The 27,408-nt window shown below is 45.1% G+C and overlaps 1 protein-coding gene across 5 annotated transcripts in view; it reads right to left on the bottom strand.

The window, feature by feature from the left end:
• znf507 (zinc finger protein 507) overlaps positions 1–27,408 on the bottom strand; it is a 94,159-nt gene that overhangs the window by 34,986 nt on the left and 31,765 nt on the right. For 4 of the 5 annotated variants that reach the window (XM_070898083.1, XM_070898084.1, XM_070898082.1 and 1 more), the window contains 3 exons: positions 9,303–11,677; positions 4,473–4,593; positions 1,178–1,289 (listed from right to left, as the gene is read on the bottom strand). In XM_070898083.1, coding sequence (XP_070754184.1) covers positions 1,178–1,289; positions 4,473–4,593; positions 9,303–11,672 — 2,603 coding nt within the window. In that variant the 5' untranslated portion in view covers positions 11,673–11,677. Of the gene's footprint in view, positions 1–306; positions 815–1,177; positions 1,290–4,472; positions 4,594–9,302; positions 11,678–27,408 lie in introns of those variants that run through there. The other variant, XM_070898085.1, reaches the window with a different exon arrangement.

Below are 27,408 nucleotides of genomic sequence, written 5' to 3'. Positions count from 1 at the left end.
CTATTCGGCCAATGTAACCTTCTATAAGGTAGCATCCACAGCTTGGCGGTCTTCTATGAGGGAAACAACCAATATGTGGCACGATGCCTACCGTGTCTGCAGCACAATCCTCCCACATACACCAACCGAGACTTGGGACAGAAAGCAGAGTGTAGCGGTGAACAGTTGTTTTTCAGACTGGAGGGAAGTATACAGGGACCACTGGTCTTTTTGATATATATTAATGACACGCACTTGGTTATACAGGATATAATTTCAAAATTAGTGAAGGATACAAAATTCAGAAATGTAGTAAACAACGAGGAGGACAACAAGAGACTTCAGGAGAACATAGACAGACTGGTGAAATGGGCAGACAAATGGCAGATAAAATTTAATGGTAGGAAGGATGCGGAGAGGCAATATAAACTAAATGATACAATTTTAAAAGGGGGTGCAGGAAGAGAGAGACCTGGGCTGTATGTATGCAAATCTTTGAAGATGGTTGGACAAGTTGAGAAGGCTTTTAAAAAAGTATATGGGATCCTTGGCTTTATTAATAGAGGCAGAGAGTACAAAAGTGAAGAAGTTATGCTAAACCTTTATAAAACATTAGTTAGGCATTCGCTGGGGTATTGTGTTCAATTCTGGGCACCACATTTTAGGAAGGATATCAAGGCCTTGGAGAGGAAGCATTAGAGATTTACTAAAATGGTACCAGGGATGAGGGACTTCAGTTATGTGGAGAGACTGGATAAGCTGGGTTGTTCTACTTAGAGCAGAGATGATTTTGATAGAGTAAATAAGGAGAACATGTTTCCAGTAGCAGAAGGGCCTGTAACCAGAGGACACACATTTAAGGTGATTGGCAAAAGAACCAGAGGCAACATAAGGAAAAAAAAATACAGCGAGTTCTGATCTGAAATGCACTGCCTGAAAGGGAGGTAGAAGCAGATTCAATAGTAACTTTCAATAGGGAATTGGATAAATACTTGAAGGGAACATTTTTGCAGGGCTATGGAGAAAGAGTGGGGGAGTGGAACTAGTTGGATAGCTCTACCAAAGAGCCAGCACACGCATGATGGGCTGAATGGCATCCTTCCATTCTATGATTCTATGAAAATCAGGCTCGATATGTTCAGATGTATGTTTACAGAAATTTAGTGAGGTACTTATCTAATTTTTTGACTGCACACACCTGTAAGGTTTATCAGAGTTGTGGATTCTCCTGTGGTTTCTTACACCAACATATGTCGAACTTGTGTAGTCACACACATCGCATTTGTACAGTTTCTGAGTTGACAGTATTTCTAGATAAAAGAGGTTAAAGAATTAGTATTAAGAGTTGTTGAGGATATTAAGTCACAATTACCATAAAAGGCAATATAACCAAGATTTAAAAAACGGTATTTTCCACTTGATGCAGGTACCCTTTAGATATTTAATGCATATATAATAGTGTTTATACAGGACATACAATACATGTCAGTGCTTGCCGGTATCCAAGTATCTTTTTTGAAGGGAGGGGGTGTGGTTAATGAGAAGTGTAAGGATACAAAAAATAAAGTTAGTCTATCTCAATGGCACAGCACATTTTTGTCACTCTTCTCACAGATTCATGCAAGCATGGACATTGTTGTATATATAAATCTTCACCAGGCTTTCCCAGCATTGCTCAATTTCAGGATGCTCATCATCATAGGCAGTCCCTCGAAGCGAGGATGACTTGCTTCCACGCCAAAAAGGGATAAGTTCACAGGTGTTTCAATGAAGGACCTAATCTTCCAGATCCCGAACTACATGAAGGGTGTAAGATGCCTGTGCGTGGATTTTTTTAATGTGTGGTGGCCGTTGCACACCAGCCACCACACGGGCTTGACAGAGCTAGGTCTTGGTCCAGTGGCAAGGATTACCCAAGACTAACTGGAGACTAGCTCTGCTGCACAGACTGAGCGCGCACACATATCGCAGTGTGGGCTGGCCCGTGCTGCCCCTGGGCCCTCGCCTCTCCTGGGCTAGAGGTCCATTGTCATGCTCCTCATTTTAGATGGGAGTCAACATCTGAGCATGTTTGAAAAGTAAACCGTTTTGGATAGAAAGTCATGGAAGCATTTTAATGTATCTTTGCTGGATAGCCTTGCCATCATAACCTTTATTTCATAATAGCCACCTGTAGTTTAATTGGCAAGCAGTTAAAGATAAAGAAATGTAAATGACAGTTTAGCTGCTTGTTGATTGTGTGAATCTTAATTATTGGTGTAAATGTCTCAGCCATCCTTCACAGAACCACACCTCCAAGTGTCTATTCCAACATTCAGACAGACCTACATATATGGAGGAAACAGAGAAAGCTGTCAACAGAATAGAAACCTCGAGTGGCTCGAGAAATCTCAGTGGAACTATTAAAAAATGTAGCTGGCCACAAAGCTATCAATCAACTCCACAGACACTTAGTAAAGCCTGGGAAAGCAATGCTTTTCCAAAAGACATGAAAAAGGTTATGATACTGCTTTTTGTAAATGGAGATGGGTCTCTAATCAGACTGTCAAATTATTGAAGCCATTACTCCATCAGTGGCTGCAAAATAATTTGTGGCTCACTGGTGCTCAGCTGTTTGTAACAGCACCGTCATAGCATACTGAAGTTCATAGCTGATGCATGTACATCAAATGTTTATCCTGAAACAAGTAACCATTCTTCATTGCTTATGATGTCTTGAGCAACACATTTCACTCTTTCAACTGTGTTAAGTTTAGAACATATGTGTTTTTAGAAAATTTTATTCTGTACTGGACCACCGAAGCATAGCTAATATAGGGATTTGATATTTCTTCTATCAATTGGGGGGAGGAGGGAGGGGTGTGTGTGTGTTGGCTGATCATGAGATTGGGGGGGGGGGGGCAGGGGGCTGAGGACAGGGAGGCATATCACGACAGATTTGCTAGAATGGTCAAGTGGGGGAAGCACGCCTGCTCCTTCTTTCCCACAAGTAGTGCTAGAAAAGCACTTAGCTGTTGGCTTCTTCTGACTCCCACGTCCCTTCGGCTGCCGGGTTGCCCAAGCCCTGGGAATCCATTCCGTTAAATTTAAAGTACTGACAAAATCTGAGGAACGCAGCCTCATTAATGTATTAAAATCACTGACCGGCCTTTCCAGCATGGGTTATTTGAACAACCCCAAACCTGCCTCGGTTAAACCAGAAGGCAGCACACTTGCAGCGGGTTGGGGATTAGATTTCACATTAACAATTTAACTCCCACCTATTATCGGGTGGCTAGAATACCACCCCCATACGCCCCCCCCCCCCCATTATTTCTGTTGGGCAGGAGTTTGTGTAACACCTCGAAATGAAGCCTGGGTAAACCAATTGTCAAAAGGGGCATATATGTTGTTGACATAGGCTAAGAAAGTCTGTCACTGTTGAAACAAGGCCAGATAAGAACTTTGCAGTGGTAACTTATTTCATCTGCACCTTTTTCCAACCAATCATTGTGCACTGAAAGAACAAATGCCTGATTAGAAAGCAGGCCATCTGCCTTCAGAAATAAAGCCTCTAACTTTCATCTACAGGTCCAAGAGAAATTGAATTATCTAAGACAGGTACCTCTGTAAAGAGGACACACTAAGGCATTAGCAGCATATTGCTGTAAAGTTTAGCATTCATTTTATGTTGAAGGCCCGCTCCAAATGGCAAACACAACTGTATCTAAAATGAACTTCTGTGCCTAGAACATTAAAACCAAGCAAATCTAATTGCAAAAAAACCCAATTCAGCATAATTAAGCTATTTTATATCATAGGCAGTCCCTCGAATCGAGGATGACTTGCTTCCACGTCAAGCAGTTCACAGGTGTTTCAATGAAGGACCTAAAATTCCATGTCCCGAACTAAATCTTGAAGAGTAGAAGTTGCCTGTGTGTGGATTTTTTTTAATGTGTGATGGCCGTTGCACACCAGCACCACACGGGCTTGACAGAGCTAGGTCTTGGTCCAGTAGCAAGGATTAACCAAGACGACTGGAGACCAGTTCTGCTGCACGGACCTAGAGCGCGCACATATAGCTGCGTGGGCTGGCCCGTACTGCCCCTGGGCCCTCGCCTCTTCTGGGCCCCAAACTCATGCCTCTCCTGGGCCCCGATTACGTCCCTCTACAATCTCTCGCCGCTCCTTCGCCCCGACCTCGCCGCTCCTGCTGTATCTGCCCACGCTCCAATCACCGACCTGGACGTTGGTGACGTCCCTTTTCACTACACGTGCTGCTCCCTGGAGTGGTATGCCGCCATGCTGCTCCTTCCGCTCCCCAGCCTGCTCCGCTGATGCTCGCAGGACGGGGGCCGCACAGCCTGCTGGGCTAGGCCGCCACGCTGCTCCTTCCACTCCTCGGCCTGCTCCGTAACATAGTAATACACAAAAGACTTGCATTGTTTAAATACAAATGTTTAATTAGACACTTTTTGCATACAAGAATACACACACATAAATATTCACATTACCCTCTTGCATGTTTTCAGTTTCTTCTCCTCTACTATGGTCAGTATTTTCATCATTTGTTTCCACTGTTGAGGAAATGTCAGAGAGACTATGTTGTTCACGCTCATGGTTCCGAAGTTGACTCTGTCAGAAAGATGCCCAGAATGTCAAAAAGGCAATGAACCATATTTACATAGAATGAATCCAACAAACACCAACCTACAAGCAACCAAAATTAAAAGAAGTAATCCGTCACTTCACAGAAAACATTTCAGTAACTCTTGTGATTATAACCCATTGTTGTAATTCGTGAGACAAAGAAAACACATTTAAAAGCATACATTTGGATGAAATTTAAATACTCAACAGCAAGATACTTTAAAACTTTAATCCAAATGAGATTATTAAACATTTTGAAGTCAAAACTGAAACATAATTGCTCAGTAAAGAATAAAGCTACAGTACAATGTTAAATCCACCATCTTCTAAATAATGGTCAAGTAGCAGAGCCTGATTAAGCTTCTGAATTCAAAATGACCTAAAATGCTGTTAAATATAGCAACTTGTATTTATATAGCACCTTTAACAAAGTAAAAAGTCCCAAGGTGCTTTACAGTAGTACAAGACAAAATAATTTGACACCGAGCCATAAGGTGAAATTAGGGCAGGTAAGCAAAAACTTGGTCAAAAAGATAGGTTTTAAGGAACGTCTTAAAGGAGGAAAGAGAGGTAGAGGCGCGGAGGGGTTTAAGTAGGGAATTACAGAGCTTAGGGCCTAGGCAACAGAAGGCACGGCCACTAATGGTTGAGCGATTATAATCAGGGATGCTCAAAAGGACAAAATTAGAGGAGCTCAGACATCTTGGAGGTTGTGGAGCTGAAGATTACAGAGATAGGGAGGGGCAAGGCCATGGAGGCATTTGAACACAAGGATGAGAATTTTGAAATTGAGGTGTTGCTTAACTGGGAGCCAATGTAGGTCTTCTTAGGTGGCCCCTCATATTGAGGATGACTTGCTTCCACCCCAAAATCATCATCATAGGCAGTCCCTCGAAATCGAGGAAGACTTGCTTCCACTCCCAAAGTGAGTTCTTTGATGGCTGAACAGTCTGATACAAGAGCCACAGACTCTGTTACAGGTGGGACAGACATTCATTGAGATAAGGGGTCGGTAGGGCTGGTTTGCCATGCGCTCCTTCCGCTGCCTGCGCTTGGTCTCTTCGTGCTCTTTCCGTTGGGACTCGAAGAGCTCGATGCCCTCCTGGATGTAATTTCTCCACCTTGGGCGGTCTTTGGCCAGTGTCTCCCAGGTGTCAGTGGTGATGTCGCACTTTAGCAGGGAGGCTTGGAGGGTGTCTTTATAACCTTTCCGCTGTCCTCCTTTGGCTCGTTTACCATGAAGGAGCTCTGCATAAAGCATTTGCTTAGGGACACTTATCTGGCATGCGAACTATGTGGCCTGCCCAGCGAAGCTGATCGAGTGTGGTCAGTGCCTCAATACTGGGGATGTTAGCCTGGTCGAGGACACTGATGTTGGTGCGCCTGTCCTCCCAGGGGATTTGCAGGATCTTGCGGAGACATCGTTGGTGTGAGGTGCCTTCTATACATCGTCCATGCCTCAGATCCATACAGGAGGGCAGGTATTACTACAGCCCTGTATACCTGGTTTGATGAAAATGATCAGGAGATCGAAGAACTAATAGATCGCAAGCACAATGCATTTCTGAGCCTCAAGCAACAACCCAACTCGGGAGCTGCAAAACAACATTACAGACGGCTCAAGGCTTAGGTCCAAAAAAAACCAGGACCTAAAGAACAGGTGGTGGATGGAGAAAGCACAGGAGATACCACAACTTGCCGACAGCCACGATATGCGAGGATTCTTCGCTGCAGTTAAGGCCACCTACGGTCCAAACTCCCAAGGCCCCACCCCACTCCTGGCCTAGAACGGGGGAAACACTCATCAAGGCTATCAGGGCCCGATTGAAGGAGCACTTTGAAGATCTCCTCAATCGAGACTCTGTCTTTGACTCGAGTGTTCTCGACTTGATCCCGCAGCATGCGACCCGCCACCAACTCAGTGAAACTCCAACGTTGCACGAGGTAGGCAAAGCCATAAAACAGCTCAAGAATAACAAAGCGACGGTGCGGATGGAATCCCTGCTGAGGCACTAAAGTATGGTGGCGAGGCGCTGTTGGCGCGGATACATGACCTCATCTCTCTCATCTGGAGGGAGGAGAGCAGGCTGGTTGATCTGAGAGATGCAGTGATTGTGACTATTTTTTAAAAATGGGACAAGTCCGACTGCGGCAACTACAGGGGAATCTCCCTGCTATCAGCCACTAGGAAAGTTGTCGCTAGAGTTCTCCTCAACCGTCTTCTCCCTGTGGCCGAGGAGCTCCTCCCAGAATCACAATGTGGATTTCGTCCCCTACTGGGCACAACAGACATGATCTTTGCAGCGCGACCGTTGCAGGAAAAATGCAGGGAGCAGCGGCAGCCCTTAAACATGGCCTTTTTCGATCTTATAAAGGCCTTTGACACGGTCAACCATGAGGGTCTAAGGAGCGTCATCCTCCGTTTCGGATGCCCCCAAAAGTTTGTCAACATCCTTCGCCTGCTTCACGATGACATGCAGGCTTTGATCCTTACCAACGGATCCATTACAGACCCAATTCACGTCCAGACCGGGGTCAAATAGGGCTGCATCATCAGTCCAACCCTCTTCTCAATCTTCCTTGCCGCCATGCTCCACCTCACAATCAACGAGCACCCCGCTAGAGTGGAACTAAACTACAGAACTAGTGGGAACCTGCTTAACCTACGCAGCCTCCAGGCCAGGTCCAAGATCACCCCAACCTCTGTTGAGCTGCAGTATGCGGACGACGTCTGCGTCTGAGCACATTCAGAGGCTCAACTCCAGGATATAGTCAATGTATTCACTGAGGCATATGAAAGCATGGGCCTTACGCTTAACATCTGTAAGACAAAGGTCCTCCACCAGCCTGTCACCGGCGCTCAGCACTGCCCTCCAATCATCAAGATCCACGGCGCGGCCCTGGACAACATAGACCATTTCCCATACCTTGGCAGCCTCTTATCAACAAAGGCAGACATTGATGCAGAGATTCAACATTGCCTCCAGTGCGCCAGTGCAGTCTTCGGCCGTTTAAGGAAAAGAGTGTTTGAATACCAGGCCCTGAAATCTACCACCCCAAAAAAGGAATGAGTTTACAGGTGTTTCAATGAAGGATCTGACATTTCAGGTCCCGAACTACATATTGAAGGGTGAAGACGCCTGTGGGTGGATTTTATTTAACGTGTGGTGGAGGTGCACACCAGCCACCACATGGGCTTGACAGAGCTAGGTCTTGTTCAAGTGGCAATGATTAACCAAGACGACTAGAGACCAGCTCTGCTGCACAGATCTAGAGAGCACACATATCGCAGTGTGGGCTGGCCCATGCTGCCGCAATGTAGGTCAGCAAGCACAGGGGTGATGGGTGAATGGGACTTGGTGCGAGTTAGGACATGGGTAGCCGAATTTTGGATCACCTCAAGTTTATGTAGGGTAGAATGTGAGAGGCCAGCCAGGAGTGTGTTGGAATAGTCAAGTCTAGAGGTAACAAAGGCATGTATGAGGGTTTCAGCAGCGGATGAGCTGAGGCAAGGGCGGAGATAGCGATGTTACGGAGCTGGAAATAGACGGTCTTGGATATTCTGTGGATAAGTGGTCGGAAGCTCACTTCAGGGTCAAATATGACACGATGGTTGCGAATAGTCTGTTTCAGCCTCAGACAGATGTTAGGGAGAGGGATGGAGTCCTTTGCTAGGGAATGAAATTTGTGGCAGAGACCGAAAACAATGGCTTTGGTCTTTCCAATATTTAATTGTAGAAAACTTCTGCTCATCCAAAACTGGATATCGGACAAGCAGTCTGACAATTTAGAGACTGTGGAGGGGCAGAGAGGTAGAGCTGGGCTGTCATCAGCGTACATGTGGAAACTGACGCTGTATTTTCGGATGTTGCTAAGGGGCAACATATAGATGAGAAATAGGAGGGGGCCAACGATAGATCCTTGGGGGACACCAGAGGTAACCATGCAGAAGTGGGAAGAGAAACCATTGCAGATGATTTTCTGGCTATGATTAGATAGATAAGAATGGAACTAGGCGAGTGCAGTCTCATCTAGCTGAGTGCTAGTGGAGTTGTTGGAGGAGGATGGAGTGATCAACCGTGTCAAAGGCTGCAGACAAATCAAGAAGGGTGAGGAGGGATAGTCTACCTTTGTCAGTCACAAAGGATGTCATTTGTGACTTTGATGGGAGCCGTTTCGGTACTGTGGCAAGGGCAGAAACCTGATTGAAGCGATTCAAACATGGAGTTGCGGGAAAGATGGGCACGGATTTGGGAGATGACAACACGTTCAAACGTTCAAGGACAGGCAGGACATGAGAGGAAGGGGAGGTTGGATATGGGGCGGAAGTTTGTAAGGACGGAGGGGTCAAAGGTATTTTTTTTGAGGAGGGGTGATGATGGCAGATTTGAGGGAGAGGTGTACAGTACCCGAGGAGAACCGTTAACAATGTCAGCTAACATAGGAGCCAGAAATAGTTACCAAGTGTGGCTCTTTAATCTTAAAATGTTAAATAAAAGTGACCCAAATTTACAAATGATTGCAATCCATAAACAATTTAACATCTCTGATAATGCTTTACTGTATCATTGAACTTGAATGATATGCAAAGCTATTTTAACAAATGGCTGTGGTTATATTTTAGTTTCTATACACACACATTAATTGTAACATATCGAAATAGTGAAACGATTTAATTAATATAGTCAGTTTACCTTATAATAAAATGCTTCATTACACCGTTTGCAGTGATACATCCTAGTCTTGCAGTGGTTTATCATATGACTCTCCAGACTATTACTATCAGCAGCAATGTGATCACAGATTGGACACTGGTAAGGCTGCCGTTGCCGGTGAACTCTTAAGTGCTGCTTGATGTATCCCTTGTTACCACTGCTATAGTGACAGAGGCGACAACGGTAAGGCCGCTCTATGTTGGGTATATACTCCACTAGGTTGCCTGGTGAATTCAGATCATTTGAAGGTTGACATTGTGCATTATCCTGCAATTCCTTCAGGATATCTTCATCGGAAGCATTTTGGTCAGTTCTTTCTCTCAATTTTTCAATCACGGTGAGTAGTGACATACTGATGCCCATTTTCATTGGTACTTCAGAAAAGTCAGATTTAGCCTTATCAAGCTGCAAGTCACTACTAGTGCCATCTACAGAATAACTGTGAGCTGGAGGAATGGAAGGGCTGATTTCCATACTTCTCTGCCCTGTATCAGGCTCAGGGTTTTTAGCGTTGGCTCTGTTTAATTCTGGTGCTCTCATTGGCATTGCAACAAGAGCTTCAGCAGCCAATGAATGAAGCCTCAAAGATTCAGAATTAGTTCTCCTTCGTACTGGTGGAATATTTTCATCAACTGCCACAGGTTCAGTCGATTTTAAAGCATTATTACTTTCTTCAGCATTCCACCCCAAGGCAGTTGCTTCCAATGCAACTGTATTGTTACTTTGTTGATATATTTCTGAAGAATCTTCACAATAAATCATATGAGACTTTTCAGAGATAAGTCTCTTCTCAACTTCAATGTCTGGTGTCATCAGAAAGTGCTTTTCTGGAACAGTGTCTCCAGCTCCTGGGACACGCTCCACTATAACATTGACATGTCCCGCCTTGTTAGAACTGCAGTTAATGATCTTCTGTGCAGAAGAAAGAAGGCTATCTGAAATTGTGTTTTCCTGTTCGCAATGCATTATCAGAGGCTCCTCCTCAATAATTTCCACTACTGTCGGACTAGGTACTTTTGAGTGGGTAATAGCAGAATCTTTCACAGTAGTCTCAGACAGTGAGGGCTTGCAATCCAATGAATCCATTACAGTAACTGGAGCCACGCCACAAAACTGCAATTGATTTGAATCAGTGCAGTGCACACTTTCTGATTTAATTGTTGGTGAAAAAACAATTATTGGCTCATCTTCATGAATTGAGAGACCTGTAGAAGAAACTGCTGAGGTAGCTGGCTCACATTCCTCCTCAAAAATTGGATAAGAACAATCTACTTCACCAGCATGTTTCCATGCATGCGTTTTTAACATTCGCTGGCGATCACAAGCATAACTGCAAATCAAACACCTATACATGCCGTACTGGTCATATGTATACCACTTTCTTGGGCCTGGTTCAGTGTCCAAACCAACATTTCCTGATTTTGCATCTTTGTTGTCTACATTACCTATAGTACCTGACCCTAATTGCTGCTGAATCTGTGGTAACAACTGCTTTCTCTGCATCTGTGCATCCTTGAGGTGCATCCAAATATGAGCTTCAAGTTCCTCTTGTTTTTTTGAAACAAAGCAACACTCAGAGCACATCAATACCACCTCACTTGACTTTCCATGTTGCTCAAAGTGCTCCTTTAACTGTGGAAAAGTCAGTGAACTGAATTTACATAAATTGCACTGGTATCGGGTGAGTTTCCTGTGCAAATATTTGTGTTCTAAAATATCTTTAGAAACCGTAGTAGCAAAGTTGCACTGTTCATGTGTGTAGGCCTCGGTGTTGTTATGGCTACGCATATGTGCATAGTAGACAGATTGCTCTCCAGTAACAAAGTCACAGACAGTACAACAGAAGCTGTTTGTAGCTTGAGTTTTAGCTGCAGAGTTAAGAGTCCTCAGATCTATTCTGTTACAACTCTTAGGCAGATCTTCTGTCTTAAAATAGGTTGCTCTAACTGAGGTGTCATCCTGTAATTTATCCTTGTTTGGGTCCACAAGTTTTTTGGCTGTGAGAGCACAGCTGTTAGTGTGTTCAATTACTGCACTTTTTATGTCAGAAGTGCTAGTATAAGGCCTCTTTTGACCAGCTAGAGAACACTGCTTTGATCTTCCCTTCTCCACTATCTTGCTCAACTTTTCAATAACCTGAATTAACGAGCCTGATCGTTCCATTTTTGATACAATCTTACTATCTACAAATGAACGAGTTGCTATCTGCTGCAAGAGATGTTCATCGCACTTATGCTTTGTTGTACAGCCATGGCTTTGTGGTTGAGATTCTGCAACAGCATCTGAAAGCATACTGTCCGGTCCGCTGGTGTGTTGTATTAACAATGCAATACCTCTAGATTTTTCCATTATACCTACAAAAGAAACAGAAAACATTAACTTTTACAAACCCAGATGCAAATTAAGTATTCCTAATAACAATACATTGGGCCGAAATTTGCCCAGGAGTTGCTCCATTTTTTTTTGAGCAACTTGATTTTTCTGGAGTATCTTAAAAATCCCCATTCTGCACATTTAATTTGCGCTAGTGTAAGTGAGTTAGTGAGGATTTTTTTCAGTTTTGTTTTTTTTTCCCCAAAAGAGGGCGTTACCAGCTACCTATGCCTGTTTTGGCCATTTACGCCAGTTTGGACAGCTGATAGTTGCTCTAAACTAGCTTAGGCCAGTCAATGTGGCCACTTGTGGCCGCACAGAAAACCCTTGCGGAGAGTTAAGAAATCAGCGCAGGTAGCCAGAGATAGGAGGCGGGGGAGGGGGAAGAGAAACGGAGAGGACCTTGCAAAGCAATAAACACCTTCACAACAACATTCAAGAAGCATAAAAACCATCAATAATAAATAAAAAGTAAAACTTAAGTCCTAACTTCCGAACTCGGCCCGGGAAGTCAGCGGGCTGACTCCGACTTTCTCAAGGACCCTCCGACGACTTCCAGCTCTCTCCGGCTGGGGGCAGGAGCTACAGCGCAAGCACGAAACCTCCAGTGCGCATGCGTTGAGCTGCCGGCTCTGTTTTTCACGCCGGGCCCTAGCTCCACCCCCCTAATAGACTGACCACGCCACGCCAAGCCATGGGAGAGGCTACAGAGCAGCCAGAATCCGGGGAGATCTTTTTGGCGCCGTTTTCACTCGAGGAAGTCAGCGCATCTCCGGTGAGTGCGGCGAAAAAAACGGGATGACCAAATTTGGGCCCATAACTACAATTAACTTTTGTGAATACTAAAAATAAAATAATTTTTCAATTCCTGACAAGCATACATTTAAATATATTTAATATTTCTCCAGATCCAATTCCAACTCTGCATAGCCCACAAAGGGACCTCTTTTTTGAATAATTATTTAAAACTTCCTATGCTTACGTGGTCAGACTTCATTGTTATATACCAAAGACTACGTACAAACAACTCGCATTTATATAGCGCCTTTAACAGAGAAAAACACCAGTAGAGGGATCGAGAGAAATAAAGTAGAGGTCGAGCTTGGCATCATCAGCATACATGTGAAAGCTGACCGTTGTATATTTGTAATTTGAATGTTACATCTTCGACCATTTTTATTTTGTAATCAAACTCCAGATGAATTTGCCAACCTAAGTTAATATTTTAAATCCTGTAAATCACATTGACGTCACTTAACTGGAGGCACTAGAGGTTATCTGTAATAATGATTTTCATAAGCTTTGAAACAATAGGGATGCTTCACATACTAACCTTAAGAATTACAAGCTATTTTAATCTCTTTTTATTAATATTTTTCTGGAATAAACTCATACTTGAGGATGATGAGTACACAGGAAAATCGTACAACTCGGAGGGGGGGGCACGAGACTCGGATGGGTTTACCATATTTGACAGCATGAGTGACTAAACCATCATCTATTTGTTTAAAGAATTCTATGCCAATTTCCACCTTTTGTTCTGGGGATGTATAAGAATTACCAATTAGTCATTCTCCTCTTGGTCACAAATTTCTACCCAAACTATCTTGGACTTTCCTTTATTCAGCAAGTAAAACCCGTTCTTTTTGGAGTATGCTTGACAGGATTTGAAAAATTATTTTATTTTTAGTATTCACAAAAGTTAATAGTAATGTATCTTGTGCTCTTCCCCCATCAGCAATTTTACCCATATTCCTCCTCACTCAAATTTATTCCATTTCCTGCAGCAGTCTTAAAATGCCATTCTATTTTTGACTGCAATTTGGGACAAAGAATTGAGTTGTAAGTAGGTAGTGAAAGTGCTACATTTTTGTAACTGGGTATAATAATAAATCCATTACAACAATCAAAACAAAGGATTGCCTACTTTCACACAAGTTCTTCAGAAGGACAGGATTTGTGGCTGGCTTTGATGCACTTCATTGTATATTGAACACACAATATTTTGCTTTATGACTAGCGATTGAAAACTGTTCCAGAATTCTACACTCATTAATCACACATCCTAAACAGCCAAAAGTGCCAAATTAGGAATTTGTGCCTTTTGACTCAATTAAAATGTATACCAGCAGCTACAAGATCACTGCCAAAACAAATTCTTCTTGTTGATAGCTGCTGACACAGTGCTTCTTTTATTGCCCATGTCGGAACTGGATTTCAACTATGTCCAGATGACAGAACTAGCGCCTTTGCATTAAATCAGAAAGATACTTCCAGTCCCTACTTTGCATTCTTTCAAAGAATGTAACTGCTTTTGAATTCCATCTGTTAAATGTACACTACTTATAAAATGCTTTGCAACTTGACTCAGCAAGACAGCTAAGAAAGGTCATCGACCTGAAACGTTAACCCTGTTTCTCTCTCTCCACAGCTGCTGCCTGATCTGCTGAGTATTTCTCACATTTTCTGTTTTATATCAGCTAAGAACAAAGTCTGTCTGTTGGGAGTCTTTCATAGATTAACATTGATAGCACTTAAAGAATTAATACATAATTCACGACAAATATACATTCCTTTAAGGCACAAAAACTCCACAGGAAAAGTGGCCCAACCGTGGCTAACGAGAAGTTAAAGATAGTATTAGATCAAAGGAAGAGGCTGATAATGTTCCCAAAAAGAGCAGTAAACCTGAGGATTGGGAGGATTTTAGAATTCAGCAAAGGAGGACCAAGAAATTGATAAAGAAAGGGAAAAGAGAACACGCGTAAACTAACGAGACATAAAAAGAGACTGTAAGAGCTTCTCTAGGTATGAAAAGAAAAGATTAGAGAAAGTAAATGTGGGAGAAATTATAATGGGAAATAAGGAAATGGCAGAGAAATTAAACAAATACTTTGTGCCTGTCTTCATGTGTGCGTAGGCAATTTCTTCTCCTCTTTGAATAACAGAAAAGCATTTTTAGCATGCATGTCTTTACAAATCATTGATGCAATTAACACTAGAAAGCCAAGATCCTTCACCCAATTTGGGGCATGATTGAAATCTTACTTTGAAGTTCACATTTCATAATGCTCCTCTACAGGGATCAAACAATTCATCAATCGTCTTTAATGTTGATAAAGAGAATCGACGATAGATTCTCATGATCCTTGAGGAGTATTTTCTCGCCTGAGCAGGGCATAACTTAATTCCATGGAAAAGACATTCACTTATTCTGGGTAAACAGTCAGCAACTGACACATTGAGCAGCCTTAGTTGGCTGCCTTCTATAATACTCGAGTTCTCTATACAGCCCTCAAATTTAATGCTTTCATAACCTATTGAAAATGTGTGAACAGAGTATGGAGCTAATATAAAGCTACCAGTGTATAACAAATGTAATAGAATAAACTGAAAGCAGTATAAAACCCACCCAAAATTTTTGCTTAAAAATGAAATCTTAATTGTAAATTAGCTAAATATAGTATTGTCTATGGTTAAAAACAATTATAAAGTATCTTCTCTTTCTTCTTAGGCAGTCCCTCGAAGTTGAGGATGACTTGCTTCTGCACTAATATGAGTTCTCAGGTGACTGAAGAGACCAATGCGGGACCTACAGTCTCTGTCACAGGTGGGGCAGATGGTGCTTGAAGGGACGGTGGGTGGGGTGCTTGGCTTGTCATGTGCTCCTTTCGCTGTCTGTTACAAAGTGTAGTGCAAAGAACGTTGCAGCAACTATTATTCAAAGTGAGCTGGACTCGGTAGATAATTTAAAAGGCCTAACTGAGATATGGGGAACCTACGAACTAAAGAGAATGAAGCAGAAATTCCACTTCCCAACCTGCGATTTCCCTTCAATTAAAAAGCCCCAAATAAAATCAAGAATTACATTCTCCGTGATGATACTCCAAGAATGACATTCTCACGGACTGTGACCCGTGGTACATTATCCTTTACCACAAACTCTCTGTAGCCTTTTACATGTTCAGCACCAATCTCCTTCAACACCTCGCCTGCATTGCCCAAGTTCAGTAGGACTGCCCTCTCATTTCACTCTTACTTAACAGATCTCAGGCAGAACATCTCCAGTAATGGCCTCTCTTCCCACCTCTCAAGGCTCCCAATAATCCATTCCTTGCCCTTCTCTTCCTCAACTACATAATGCTCCTTGCAAATCATCATCGGTACCATCATCAGCCCTACCTTTCAACAAATTCTCTTGAGCACTCCACTGTCTCTGTCCTGTCAGACTGCTTGTCCAACATCCAGCCTTTGATGAGCCACAATTTCCATTAGCTAAATAGTAGGAATACCAAAGCCATTGTCTTCAATACCTGCTGGTGATTGTATCCCCATTTCTGCCCACCGTCTCAGCTTGAATCAAACTGCTTTTATGCATTTGATTGGTGAGAGACTGGGAAATATTTGCATTCAGAGGGACCTGGGTGTCCTTGTACATGAATCACAGAAAATTAACATGTAGATACAGCAAGCAATTAGGAAAGCAAATGGTATGTTAGCTTTTATTACAGGCATTAGAGTATAAAAGTAAAGAAATCATACTACAATTATACAGGGCATTGGTGAGGCCACACCTGGAGTAGTGTGTGTCGTTCTGGGCCCCGAAATTCACGGTCCCGGGAAGGACCGTGACTACCCGTTTGTGGCAACCATTTGTCAAAATTGAATAGCCACCGCTTTGAGCTTAACTGGCCGCCCCGACATAGATTCAGTCCGGGAGGTCTTGTAGCGGTGTGGGCCACCACCGACTCTCGTGGAGATCTGGGGCTTGCGGCAGGAGTGATGCACTAAAAGTGCGCACCGCTGCCGCTCCGCTCCGGACTAATTTTCAGTGTGAAAAAGCCGGCCCTTCAGCTGACGGTGCCCCCGCCAGCTTTTAGGGCCAGTGCAGAGTGGCAGAGATCTCGGAGCCATGGGAGCGGAGAGAGTCAAGGTGGTAAGATCCAAACCTGTGGATGTTCAGCACGGAATCCGCACTCAAGGGGAGAGAGAGGGCCAGCTCAGCATTCCGAGCAGTAACAAATGGGAATTTGTTCCACCTCCAGGCTAGATCCAAGGTCGTCCCATCCTCTGTCATTGAACTACAGTACACAGATGACACTTGCGTCTGCGCACACTTGGAGGCCAAACTCCAAGCCATCGTCAACACCTTCACCAAGGCGCATGAAAGCTTGGGTCCTAAACTAAACAGCCGTAAGACAAAGGTCCTCCACCAACCTGACAACGCCACACAGCACTGCCCCCACGGTTATCAAAATCCACAGAGAGGCCTTGGATAACATGGACCATTTTCCATACCTCGGGAGCTACTGTCAGCAAGGGCAGACATCGATGACAACATCCAACACTGCCTTCAGTGTGCCAGCGCAGTCTTTGGTCGCCTGAGGAAGAGTGTTTTTGAAGACCAGGACTTCAAAGCTGGCACCAAGCTTATGGTCTATGGTCAGAGACGTGGGCTATTTTCAGCAGACACCTCAAAGTACTGGAGAAGTACTACCAACACCGTCTCCACAAGATCCTGCAAATCCATTGGGAGGACAGACGCACCAACGTCAGTGTTCTCGCTCAGGCCAACATCTCCAGCATCGAAGCACTGACCACATTCGATCAGCTCCGCTGGGAGGGCCACATCGTCCGCATGCCTGACATGAGACTCCCAAAGTAAACGCTCTTTTCGGAGCCTTGACACAGCAAGCAAGGCCCAGGTGGGTAGAGGAAACGCTTCAAGAACATCCTCAAAGCCTCCTTGATAAAGTGCAACATCCTTACTGACACTTGGGAATCCCTGACCCAAGGCCACTCAAAGTAGAAGAGGAGCATCCTGGAGGGCGCTGAGCACCTCGAGTCTCGTCACGAGAGCATGAAGAAACCAAGCGCAGACAGCGTAAGGAGCGTGCGGCAACCCAGGCTCCCCACCCACCCTTTCCTTCAACCACTGTCTGCCCCACCTGTGACAGAGACTGTAGATCCCGTATTGGATTATTCAGCCACCTGAGAACTCAGAGTGGAAGCAAGTCATCCTCGACTTCGAGGACTGCCTATGATGATCTTACGTGTGCCTAACCTGCGACTTCGCTTCAGTATCTCCCCTGTGGTTGCCTCATGAGTCTGGGAAGGCTGCTGTGTTCCCTGTGTGGAAGCTACAGATGTCCTTCTAGGACGCCCTCGATCAGCTTTGGGTCTTGAAGGGCCGGCTGGTGACTGGTCACCACCCTCCTGGGAGGGTTCAGTCTGACTTGGCTCGGGCGAGGCCATGCGTGGAGGCACTGGCGGAGTGACAGGTCTGGGGCCAGGAATTTTGCGAGCTGGAGGGAGCGCATCATCTGTATCCGAGGAGCCTGAGTCACTCACTGGGGACGTCACAATACCATCAGCACCAATCTGAGGGAGCTCAGGTCAGCGCTGTGGCGCCACACCGGAACGTCCCCCGTGGCCCGTGGTGCAAACCAGCTGCGAAAGCAACATTGAGGTCTCGGGGGACATCCAGCTGAGTAGCCACAGTCTGAAAGCCATCTGATATGACAGCACTTAGACGCTCTGTCGACTCTTGCAGAGCCACGGCCATCCTCTCCAAAGCAGCACAGATAAGCTTGTGCCCGCGCGCCTGTGCTGCAATGGTAGTTGCCACATCACCCCAAGGGTGAATTTCCCATGGGAATAACACACCAATTAAGACTGCAAACTTTCAGGTTTGAAGGGCTAATAAGACTGGAACACTTTTTTGTGGTCAAGAAGCTAAATTTGGATTCAGTGGCCTGAACACCACCAGCTTTCTGGCTGCACTGAATTTCAGCCTCCTGGTCTCCTTACCTAATGAAAGACATATCTGCCTTAGAGGAAGTGCAACGAAGGTTCACTAGTTCCTGGGATGAGGGGATTACCCTATGAGGAGAGACTAAGTAGACTAGGCCTATATTCCCTAGAGTTTATAAGAATGAGAGGTGATCTAATTGAAGCATATAAAATTCTTAAGGGGCTTGACAGGGTTAATGCTGAGACAATGTTTCCCCGGCTAGGGAATCAACAACACGGGGTTACAGCCTCAAAATAAGGGGTCGGCCATTTAGGACTGAGATGAGGAGAAATTTCTTCACTCAAAGGGTTGTGATTTTTTGGAATTTTCTACCCCAGAGAGCTGTGGATGCTCAGTCGTTTTGAGTATATTCAAGACAGAAATCGATACATTTTTGGGAACTAAGGGAATTGAGGGATATGGGGACAGTGCAGGAAGGTGGAGTTGAGGTAGATGATCCGCCATGATCTTGTTGAATGGCAGAGCAGACTCGAGGGGCCGAAATTCGATAAGGTGGCACACAAAAGGTTACTGCACAAGATAAAAGTTCACGGGTTGTGGTAATATATTAGCATGGATAGAGGATTGGCTAACTAACAGAAAACAGAGAGTCGGAATAAATGGGTCATTTTCCAGTTGGCAAACAGTAACTAGTGGGGTGCCGCAGTGATCGGTGCTGGAGCCTCAACTATTTACAATCTATATTAATGACTTGGATGAAGGGACAGAGTGTAATGTAGCCAAGTTTGCTGATGATACAAAGATGGGTGGGAAAGCAAGTTGTGAGGAGGACACAAAAAAATCTACAAAGGGATATAGTCATCATAGGCAGTCCCTCGGAATTGAGGAAGACTTGCTTCCAGTCCTAAAGTGAGTTCTTTGGTGGCTAAACAGTCCAACACGAGAGCCACAGACCTGTCACAGGTGGGACAGATATTCGTCGGGGGAAGGGGGTGGCACTGATTTTATCACACGTTCCTTCCGCTGCCTCTACACGCTCGCAGCATTGAGATTCGAAGAGCTCAACGCCCTCCCGGATGCACTTTCTCCACCTAGGGGGGTCTTCGGCCAGGGTCTCCCAGGTGTCAATGGTGATGCCGCACTTCACCAGGGAGGCTTTGAGGGTGACCTTGTAACGTTTCCGCTGCCCACCTTTGGCTCGTTTGCCATGAAGGAGCTCAGAGTAGAGCAGTTGCTTAGGGAGTCTCGTGTCTGGCATGCGAACTAAGTGGCCTGCCCAGCGAAGCTAATAGAGTGTGGTTAGTGCTTTAATGCTAGGGATGTTAGCCTGGGCGAGAACACTGATGTTGGTGCGTCTGTCCTCCCAGTGGATTTGCAGGATCTTGCAGAGACATCGTTGGTGATATATCTCCAGCGACTTGAGGTGTCTTCTGCACATCGTCCATGCCTCTAATCCATACAGGAGGGCGGGTATTACTACAGCCCTGTAGACCATGAGCTTGGTGGTAGGTTTGAGGGCCTGGTCTTCGAACATTCTTTTCCTTAAGCGGCCAAAGGCTGCATTGGCGCACTGGAGGCGATGTTGAATCTCGGCATCAATGCCTGCCTTTGTTGACAAGAGGCTCCCGAGGTATGGGAAGTGGTCCACGTTGTCGAGGGCCGTGCCGTGCCGTGAATCTTGATGACTGGGATTATAGATAAAGGGATATAGACAAGCTAAGTGAGTGGGCAAACATCTGGCAGATGGAGTATAATATAGGGTGTCCACTTTGGCAGAAAAAAATAGAAAAGCAAATTATTATTTAAATGGAGACAAATTTCAAAGTGCTGCAGTACAGAAGGACCTGGGGGTCCTTGTGCATGAAACACAAAAGTTAGTATGCAGGCACAGCAAGTAATCAGGAAGGCAAATGGAATGTTGGCCTTTATTGGAAAGGGTACAGAGTATAAAAGCAGAGAAGTTCTGCTACAACTGTAAAGGGTATTGGTGAAGCCACACCTAGAGTACAGCATACTTGCAATGGAGGCTGTTCAGAGAAGATTCACCAGGTTGATTCCGGAGATGAAGGAGTTGACTTATGAAGATAGCTTGCGTAGGTTAGTCCTATACTCATTGGAGTTCAGAAGAATGGGCCCAATTTTGGCCAACCCGTTTTTTTGGCGTACTTTCCCTTTGTGCGCTGGAAACGGCGCCGGAAAAAAATGGTCCCATCTTGGCTGTTCTGAAGAGTCCGAGTGCCCTGGCGCGGTGCAGATTAAACAGTGGGGGGCGGAGCTACAGCCCTGCGCCGATATCAGTGCCAGCAACGTTGCGTACGCGCAGTGGCGTCGAGTCCGGTGTTCGCACATGCGCAGCAGTGCCGAAACTTGTAGCCGTGTCCTGCCGGTGTTGCTGTTTGCATGCAAATTAAGACTCCCCGCGGCCCCCCCCCCCCCGAAGGCCGGCCAGCCAGCAACTCTCTCTCTCTCTCTCTCTCTCTCTCTCTTCCTCCCCACCTTATTCCCCCCCTCCCCCCCACAGACCGATGCTGCGTTCGGTCGCCCCCCCCCCCCCCACCCCGCTCCCTCGAAAGCCAGCCAGCAGCTCTCTCTCTCTCTCTCTCTCTCTCTCTCTCCCTCCCTGCTCCCATCACCACCGATGCTGCGTTCGGTCGCTCTGCTTCGCACACTGCAGCCCCCCCCCGCCCTGGCCAAAGGGCTTGCCGGTGTGTGCTCCTCTCCTCTCCTCTCCCTTCAGCCTCCCGATGAGTCTTTGCTGGCCGCCCCTTTTCCAGGCCGAATGGCCTCCCGTATAGGCTGGCCCACTGCCTTCCCCGGCCGAGTTCAAGTCAAGGTAGGATTTACTACAATTCTTTATTTGTTATTCAATTGTTTCCCTGAGTTCTTTAGTTTTTAATGAGTTATTTAAACTTTTATTTGCAATGTTTGGTGCTTGGGTGCAGGTCCTTACTTACCTGCGGCAATTTCTTAATTGCCCGTTCAATTTAAGGTAGGATTTGATGCAGTACTTTTATTTGTTACTTTAATTATTTACTTCACTTCTTTATTTTTTATTGAATTGTTATTACTGCTTGTGCTTTCTTTGGTGCTTGAAATGCTGTTTAGGTGTAGGGTTCCTTCTATTTTTTTATTTTTTATTTATTGATTGCTTATTACTTTGGTCTTGGTGCTTTAGGTGCAGGGTTGTTTCTATTTTATTTGTTAATTAATTGCTTATTACTTTTTGTGCTTTGTTTGGTGCTTGGTGGTGCTTGAAATGTAGTTACTTGCACCGATTCCTTAACTGTAAGGTCTTTCTGTGCGGACAAAAGTGGACACATATGCTGCCCTAAGTTAGTTTAGTAAAACTTTTTTCTGGCCAAATTGGCATAAATGGTGTAAGTGGCTGGGAACGACCCCTTTGGAAAGAAAAAACTGACCTAACAAAAAACCTAACTAATTCCTTACACTGGTGCAAATTAAATGGCCATATTTGCAACTTTTAAGATACACCAAAAAAAAGTGCAACTCATGGGAAAATTTGGGCCCAATGAGAGGTGATCTTATCAAAACATAAGATAATGAGGGGGCTCGACAAGGTGGATGCAGAGAGGATATTTCCACTCATAGGGGAAACTAAAACTAGGGGACATAGTCTCAGAATAAGGGGCCACCCATTTAAAACTGAGATGAGGAGGAATTTCTTCTGAGGGTTGTAAATCTGTAGAATTCTCTGCCCCAGAGAGCAGTGAAGGCTGGATCACTGAATATATGAGAGGCGGAGATAGACAGATTTTTGAGCGATAAGGGAATAAAGGGTTATGGGGAGTGGGCAGGAAAGTGGAGCTGAGTCCATGATCAGATCAGCCATGATCTTTATCAAAAGGCAGAGTAGGCTCGAGGGGCCAAATGACCCACTCCTGCTCCTATTTCTTATGTTCTTACGTTCTTAAATACCTACTCCAGCTCCTATTTTTGTGTATTCTTATGCTTCCAATCTTCAGCTATACCACTGTCACCTCCAGAATCAACTATTCCTATTCTCTCCTCGCAGGCCTCCCATTTTCCATCCTCTGCTAAATTTAGCTGATCCAATATATTTAGCTCCGTCTCATTCGCCAATCACTCTGCACTTGCTGACCTGTATTAGCTCACAGTCCTCCGCATGTTAATTTAAAATTCTCATCCTCCTGTTTAAATCCCTTCATGGCCACAACCCTCCCCATCTCTAACCTATTCCAACCATCTCGCCAAACTCATCATATCTTTGACCTTGGCCTCTTGTGCTTACCCTCTTCTCCCTTCACCCCACCACCAGCAGCCGTGCTATCAGCCATCTCGGTCCCCAACTCTAGAATTCCTCCCTAAACCCCTGTTTCTCCACCCATTTCTCAAGATTTCCTTTGAAACCACCTCTTTGAAAAAGCTTTTGGTGTCCATTTTTGATTACACCTCTGTGAATTGCTTTGGGATGTTTTCCTATGTTAACAGCACTATATAAATGCAAGGTGTTGTTGAATGGACAGAAAATCACAGTCTGGCAAACACAGATGCCGAATTTCTATCTCAATATGTCAACATGAAATGTTAGCATGAAAACAAGGAGGGGAAAATAAGGACAAAATGCCGGTTAAAGGAACGGAAGAATGAAGCTGTTGTCATTTTTAAATACAGCAATCAGCAAATTTTTGCAACTATAAAGTTAAAATTCTATCAATGAAAATCACGATTATAAAATGCACAATGTTTTGTGCGACTAATTTAACTCTGAACTCATGTTAACTTTTTCTCTTAAATAGGGAGCACTACCTCCAAAGGGGAGGGAGGAGGGGGGGTGATTTGAGAGATTAAGAAGGCCACCACAAACAAATGAGTAAGAAAAAGTATAATTAAAAATCAATGGAAAAAAAGATCCTTTTTATAGCTATCTTCCTCCCTAACATTACATTAAACAGGAAATAGACTCTTGTGGAGATTAAGAGCCCAAGATTCCACATGATTTGCGCCTGATTTTTAGGAGCAACTGGTGGAGAGCGGACTATCTTAGAAATCGCAATTCTCCACATTTTTTTTTCTGCAGTTCTAGTCAGTTAGAACAGTTTCACTTTGGAACAGAATTTTTTCTTCAAAAGGGGGCGTGTCCGGCCACTGACGCCTGATTTCAAAGTTTCCACAGTGAAAACGTACTCCAAACTAACTTAGAATGGAGCAAGTGAAGATTTTTACACATTAAAAAATCAGGCGCATGTTACAAATTAGGCGTTCAGAACGAGGTGGGGGGGGGGGGGGGGGGGGAAAAGGGAAGTAATTAAATTCTACAATAAATCCTTATTTATACTTATACAAATATTATACAAATAAATCCAACCTGAATAAACATTTATAAGCAAAGAAAAGATTAAATAAACCATCTTCCTACCTGTGTGAAAGTGCTTCAGTCAGCTCAGCGGTGTGGCGTCGTTCCCGCGAACGGGAGGGAGGGAAGGAGGGAGAGGCAGTAAGTAGGCAGCAAGCAGCCTTCCACTTGAGGTGGAAGCCTTACAGTTAGCTCAGCGGTGTGGCGTCGTTCCCGTGAACGGGAGGGAGGGAGGAGCAGTCGGGCAGTAAGCAGGCATTTGTGCAGCCTTCCACTTGAGGTGGAAGCCTTACAGTCAGCTCAGCGGTGTGGCGTCGTTCCCGCGAACGGCAGGGAGGGAGGAGGCAGCCGTTCCCGACGGCGGGCTGGGGGGGGGGGGGGGGGGGAAAGGAGGCAGTGAGAAGGCTGCAGGAAGCCTCAGAAGTTGAGCAGCCGTTTCCCGACGGCAGGGGGGCGGGGGGGGGGGAGGAAGAGGCCGTCGGGAAACGGCTGCCTCAACTTCTGAGGCTTTCTGCAGCCTTCTCACTGCTGCAAGAAGCCTCAGTGCTGATCATAGAAGGGCAATGTGCTTTTATTAAAAAATATTCAAAAATTAAACAGCGACAAAGAACTACAAAAATGGCCAAGTGCCAATGTTTCCTTCACACTGTGCATTCGCAAACGCTCCAACGCGCACGCGCAGCGTTGCCGGCACGAAAAAAACTAATTTAAATGGTACCCGCCCCCTCCCACTTACAAAATCGGCACGAGTGGTAGGCTATGCCCCTCTGGGCGCCGCGCCAAGCAGACATGGAGCTGCAGGGCGCTCCAGAATCGCGCGTTTTTTTTCAGGCGCCGTTTTTGGCGCGAAAAACGGGCGCCCGTCTCGGAGGGGCGCCCGTTTTGTAGCGTGTGGAAACTTGGGGCCTAAATGTCATATCTTTGCTTGCACGGCTAGTGATGTTTAGGCTCATGGACAGATGCCAAAGTATCTAGAATTTGAACAATAAGCTACCAGTTAATTAACTTGTGTTGAGCTATTAAAGGACAGGAGCAATTTAAATCAACAAAATTGTCCCTGCTCTCAACATCAAGTGTGTTCAACCTCCAATTCAGCCCTAAATTCAGCCTTACCGACGTCAGGTATATCAAGGCAGGCTTTCATACCAGCATCCGAGCGATGCAGACTGTGTGGGAAGGCTGCTTTTTCGCAAAGAAGTTGTAACCGAGATCAGAACATAAGAATTAGGAACAGGAGCAGGCCATCTAGCCCCTCGAGCCTGCTCCGCCATTCAACAAGATCATGGCTGATCTGGCCGTGGACTCAGCTCCACTTACCCGCCCGCTCCCCGTAACCCTTAATTCCCTTATTGGTTAAAAATCTATCTATCTGTGATTTGAATACATTCAATGAGCTAGCCTCAACTGCTTCCTTGGGCAGAGAATTCCAGATTCACAACCCTCTGGGAGAAGAAATTCCTTCTCAACTTGGGTTTTAAATTGGCTCCTCCGTATTTTGAGGCTGTGCCCTAGTTCTAGTCTCCCCGACCAGTGGAAACAACATCTCTGCCTCTATCTTCTCTATCCCTTTCATGATTTTAAATGTTTCTATAAGATCACCCCTCATCCTTCTGAACTCCAACGAGTAAAGACCCAATCTACTCAATCTATCATCATAAGGTAACCCCCTCATCTCCGGAATCAGCCTAGTGAATCGTCTCTGTACCCCCTCCAAAGCTAGTATATCCTTCCTTAAGTAAGGTGACCAAAACTGCATGCAGTACTCCAGATGCGGCCTCACCAATACCCTATACAGTTGCAGCAGGACCTCCCTGCTTTTGTACTCCATCCCTCTTGCAATGAAGGCCAACATTCCATTCGCCTTCCTGATTACCTGCTGTACCTGCAAACTAACTTTTTGGGATTCATGCACAAGGACACCCCCAGGTCCCTCTGCACCGCAGCATTTTGTAATTTCTCCCCATTCAAATAATATTCCCTTTTACTGTTCTTTTTTCCAAGGTGGATGACCTTACACTTTCCGACATTGTATTGCATCTGCCAAACCTTAGCCCATTCGCGTAACCTATCTAAATCTCTTTGCAGCCTCTCTGTGTCCTCTACACAACTCGCTTTCCCACTAATCTTTGTGTCATCTGCAAATTTTGTTACACTACACTCTGTCCCCTCTTCCAGGTCATCTATGTATATTGTAATCAGTTGTGGTCCCAGCACCGATCCCTGTGGCACACCACTAACCACCGATTTCCAACCCGAAAAGGACCCATTTATCCCGACTCTCTGCTTTCTGTTAGCCAGCCAATTCTCTAACCATGCTAATACATTTTCTCTGACTCCGTGTACCTTTATCTTCTGCAGTAACCTTTTGTGTGGCACCTTATCGAATGCCTTTTGAAAATCTAAATACACCACATCCATCGGTACACCTGTGTTCCACCATGCTCGTTATATCCTCAAAGCATTCCAGTAAATTAGATCTGTGAGTTAGTAAAAGCAGACCTGCAACCTAGAAGTGTCAGCAGGACTGCTTTGTCAGTTGAAGTGAAGGGTGCAGCTGCACTTTCATTCTATGCATCTGGATCGATGTAGGCCACAACTGGATACATCCCACAAGGGGATATGTGCGGCATTTCTCAACATGAAACACATATACCTGCATTTGGCAGGTAAGTGCTGCACTATATGCCCAGAGGAATGACTACATAAAGTTCCCCATGTCTGCCCAGGCTATGTGTGAAAGGGCTGTGGGCTTCCCCAGGATTGCTGGCTTCCCAAAGGTATAAGTCTGCATTGATTGTACCCACATCGCCTTGCGAGTACCTTTGGAGGATTCAGAGATGTAAAGGAACAGAAAAGGCTTCCACTCCGTTAATGTGCAACTCGTTGTGTGTCAACGTGCATCGCATCATGTCAGCTGATGCAAGATAGCCTGGGAGCACCCATGATGCGTTCATCCTACGCGAGAGCGCTATATCTGCCATGTTTCGGCAGCAGCCAGAAGGACACAGCTGGCTACTGGAAGGCAAAGGGTAAGGCCTCGCCATCTGGCTCATAAGACGCCCCTATATGTAACCCAGACGGAAGCTGACTGGGAATACAACATGTCGCACATTGCAACGTGCAGCATAATAGAGAGGACCATTGGCAACTTGAAACATAATTTCCGATGCCTGGACCATTCCGGAGGCTACTTGCAATACTCCCCCTGAGATTGTCGGTCAGTTCACTGTTGTGTACTGCATGCTGCATAACTTAGCCATCATGAAGCAGCAGCAGCTGGTAGTAAAAGACTCATCCGAGGAGAGAGTGGCTGATGGCGAGGAGGAAGATGCAAATGACAGGGAGGACGACGACGAGGACACCATGCAACTACCTGAACCCGGAGCACGACGGCGGAGGGCAGTGGGCCATCGTGCCCCTTCAACGATTGCTCGAGCCTTGCACCAGCAGCTCATCAGTGAACGTTTTGCTGCCTGAAGTGGCAACTATTCAAAATGGACCATGTTTACTGTTTGGACCTGTTCCGTAATGTGTTGTGTTAATGGAAATGATGATTCTTTACTTCAAAAAGTTGTGTTAATAATGGAATTGATTCAGTTATAATTTAAAATATATTTTATTCA

The sequence above is a fragment of the Pristiophorus japonicus genome, chromosome 13, assembly GCF_044704955.1.
Source record: "Pristiophorus japonicus isolate sPriJap1 chromosome 13, sPriJap1.hap1, whole genome shotgun sequence".
NCBI classification, from domain to species: domain Eukaryota; kingdom Metazoa; phylum Chordata; class Chondrichthyes; family Pristiophoridae; genus Pristiophorus; species Pristiophorus japonicus.
This window is presented reverse-complemented; position numbering and strand designations above follow the sequence as displayed.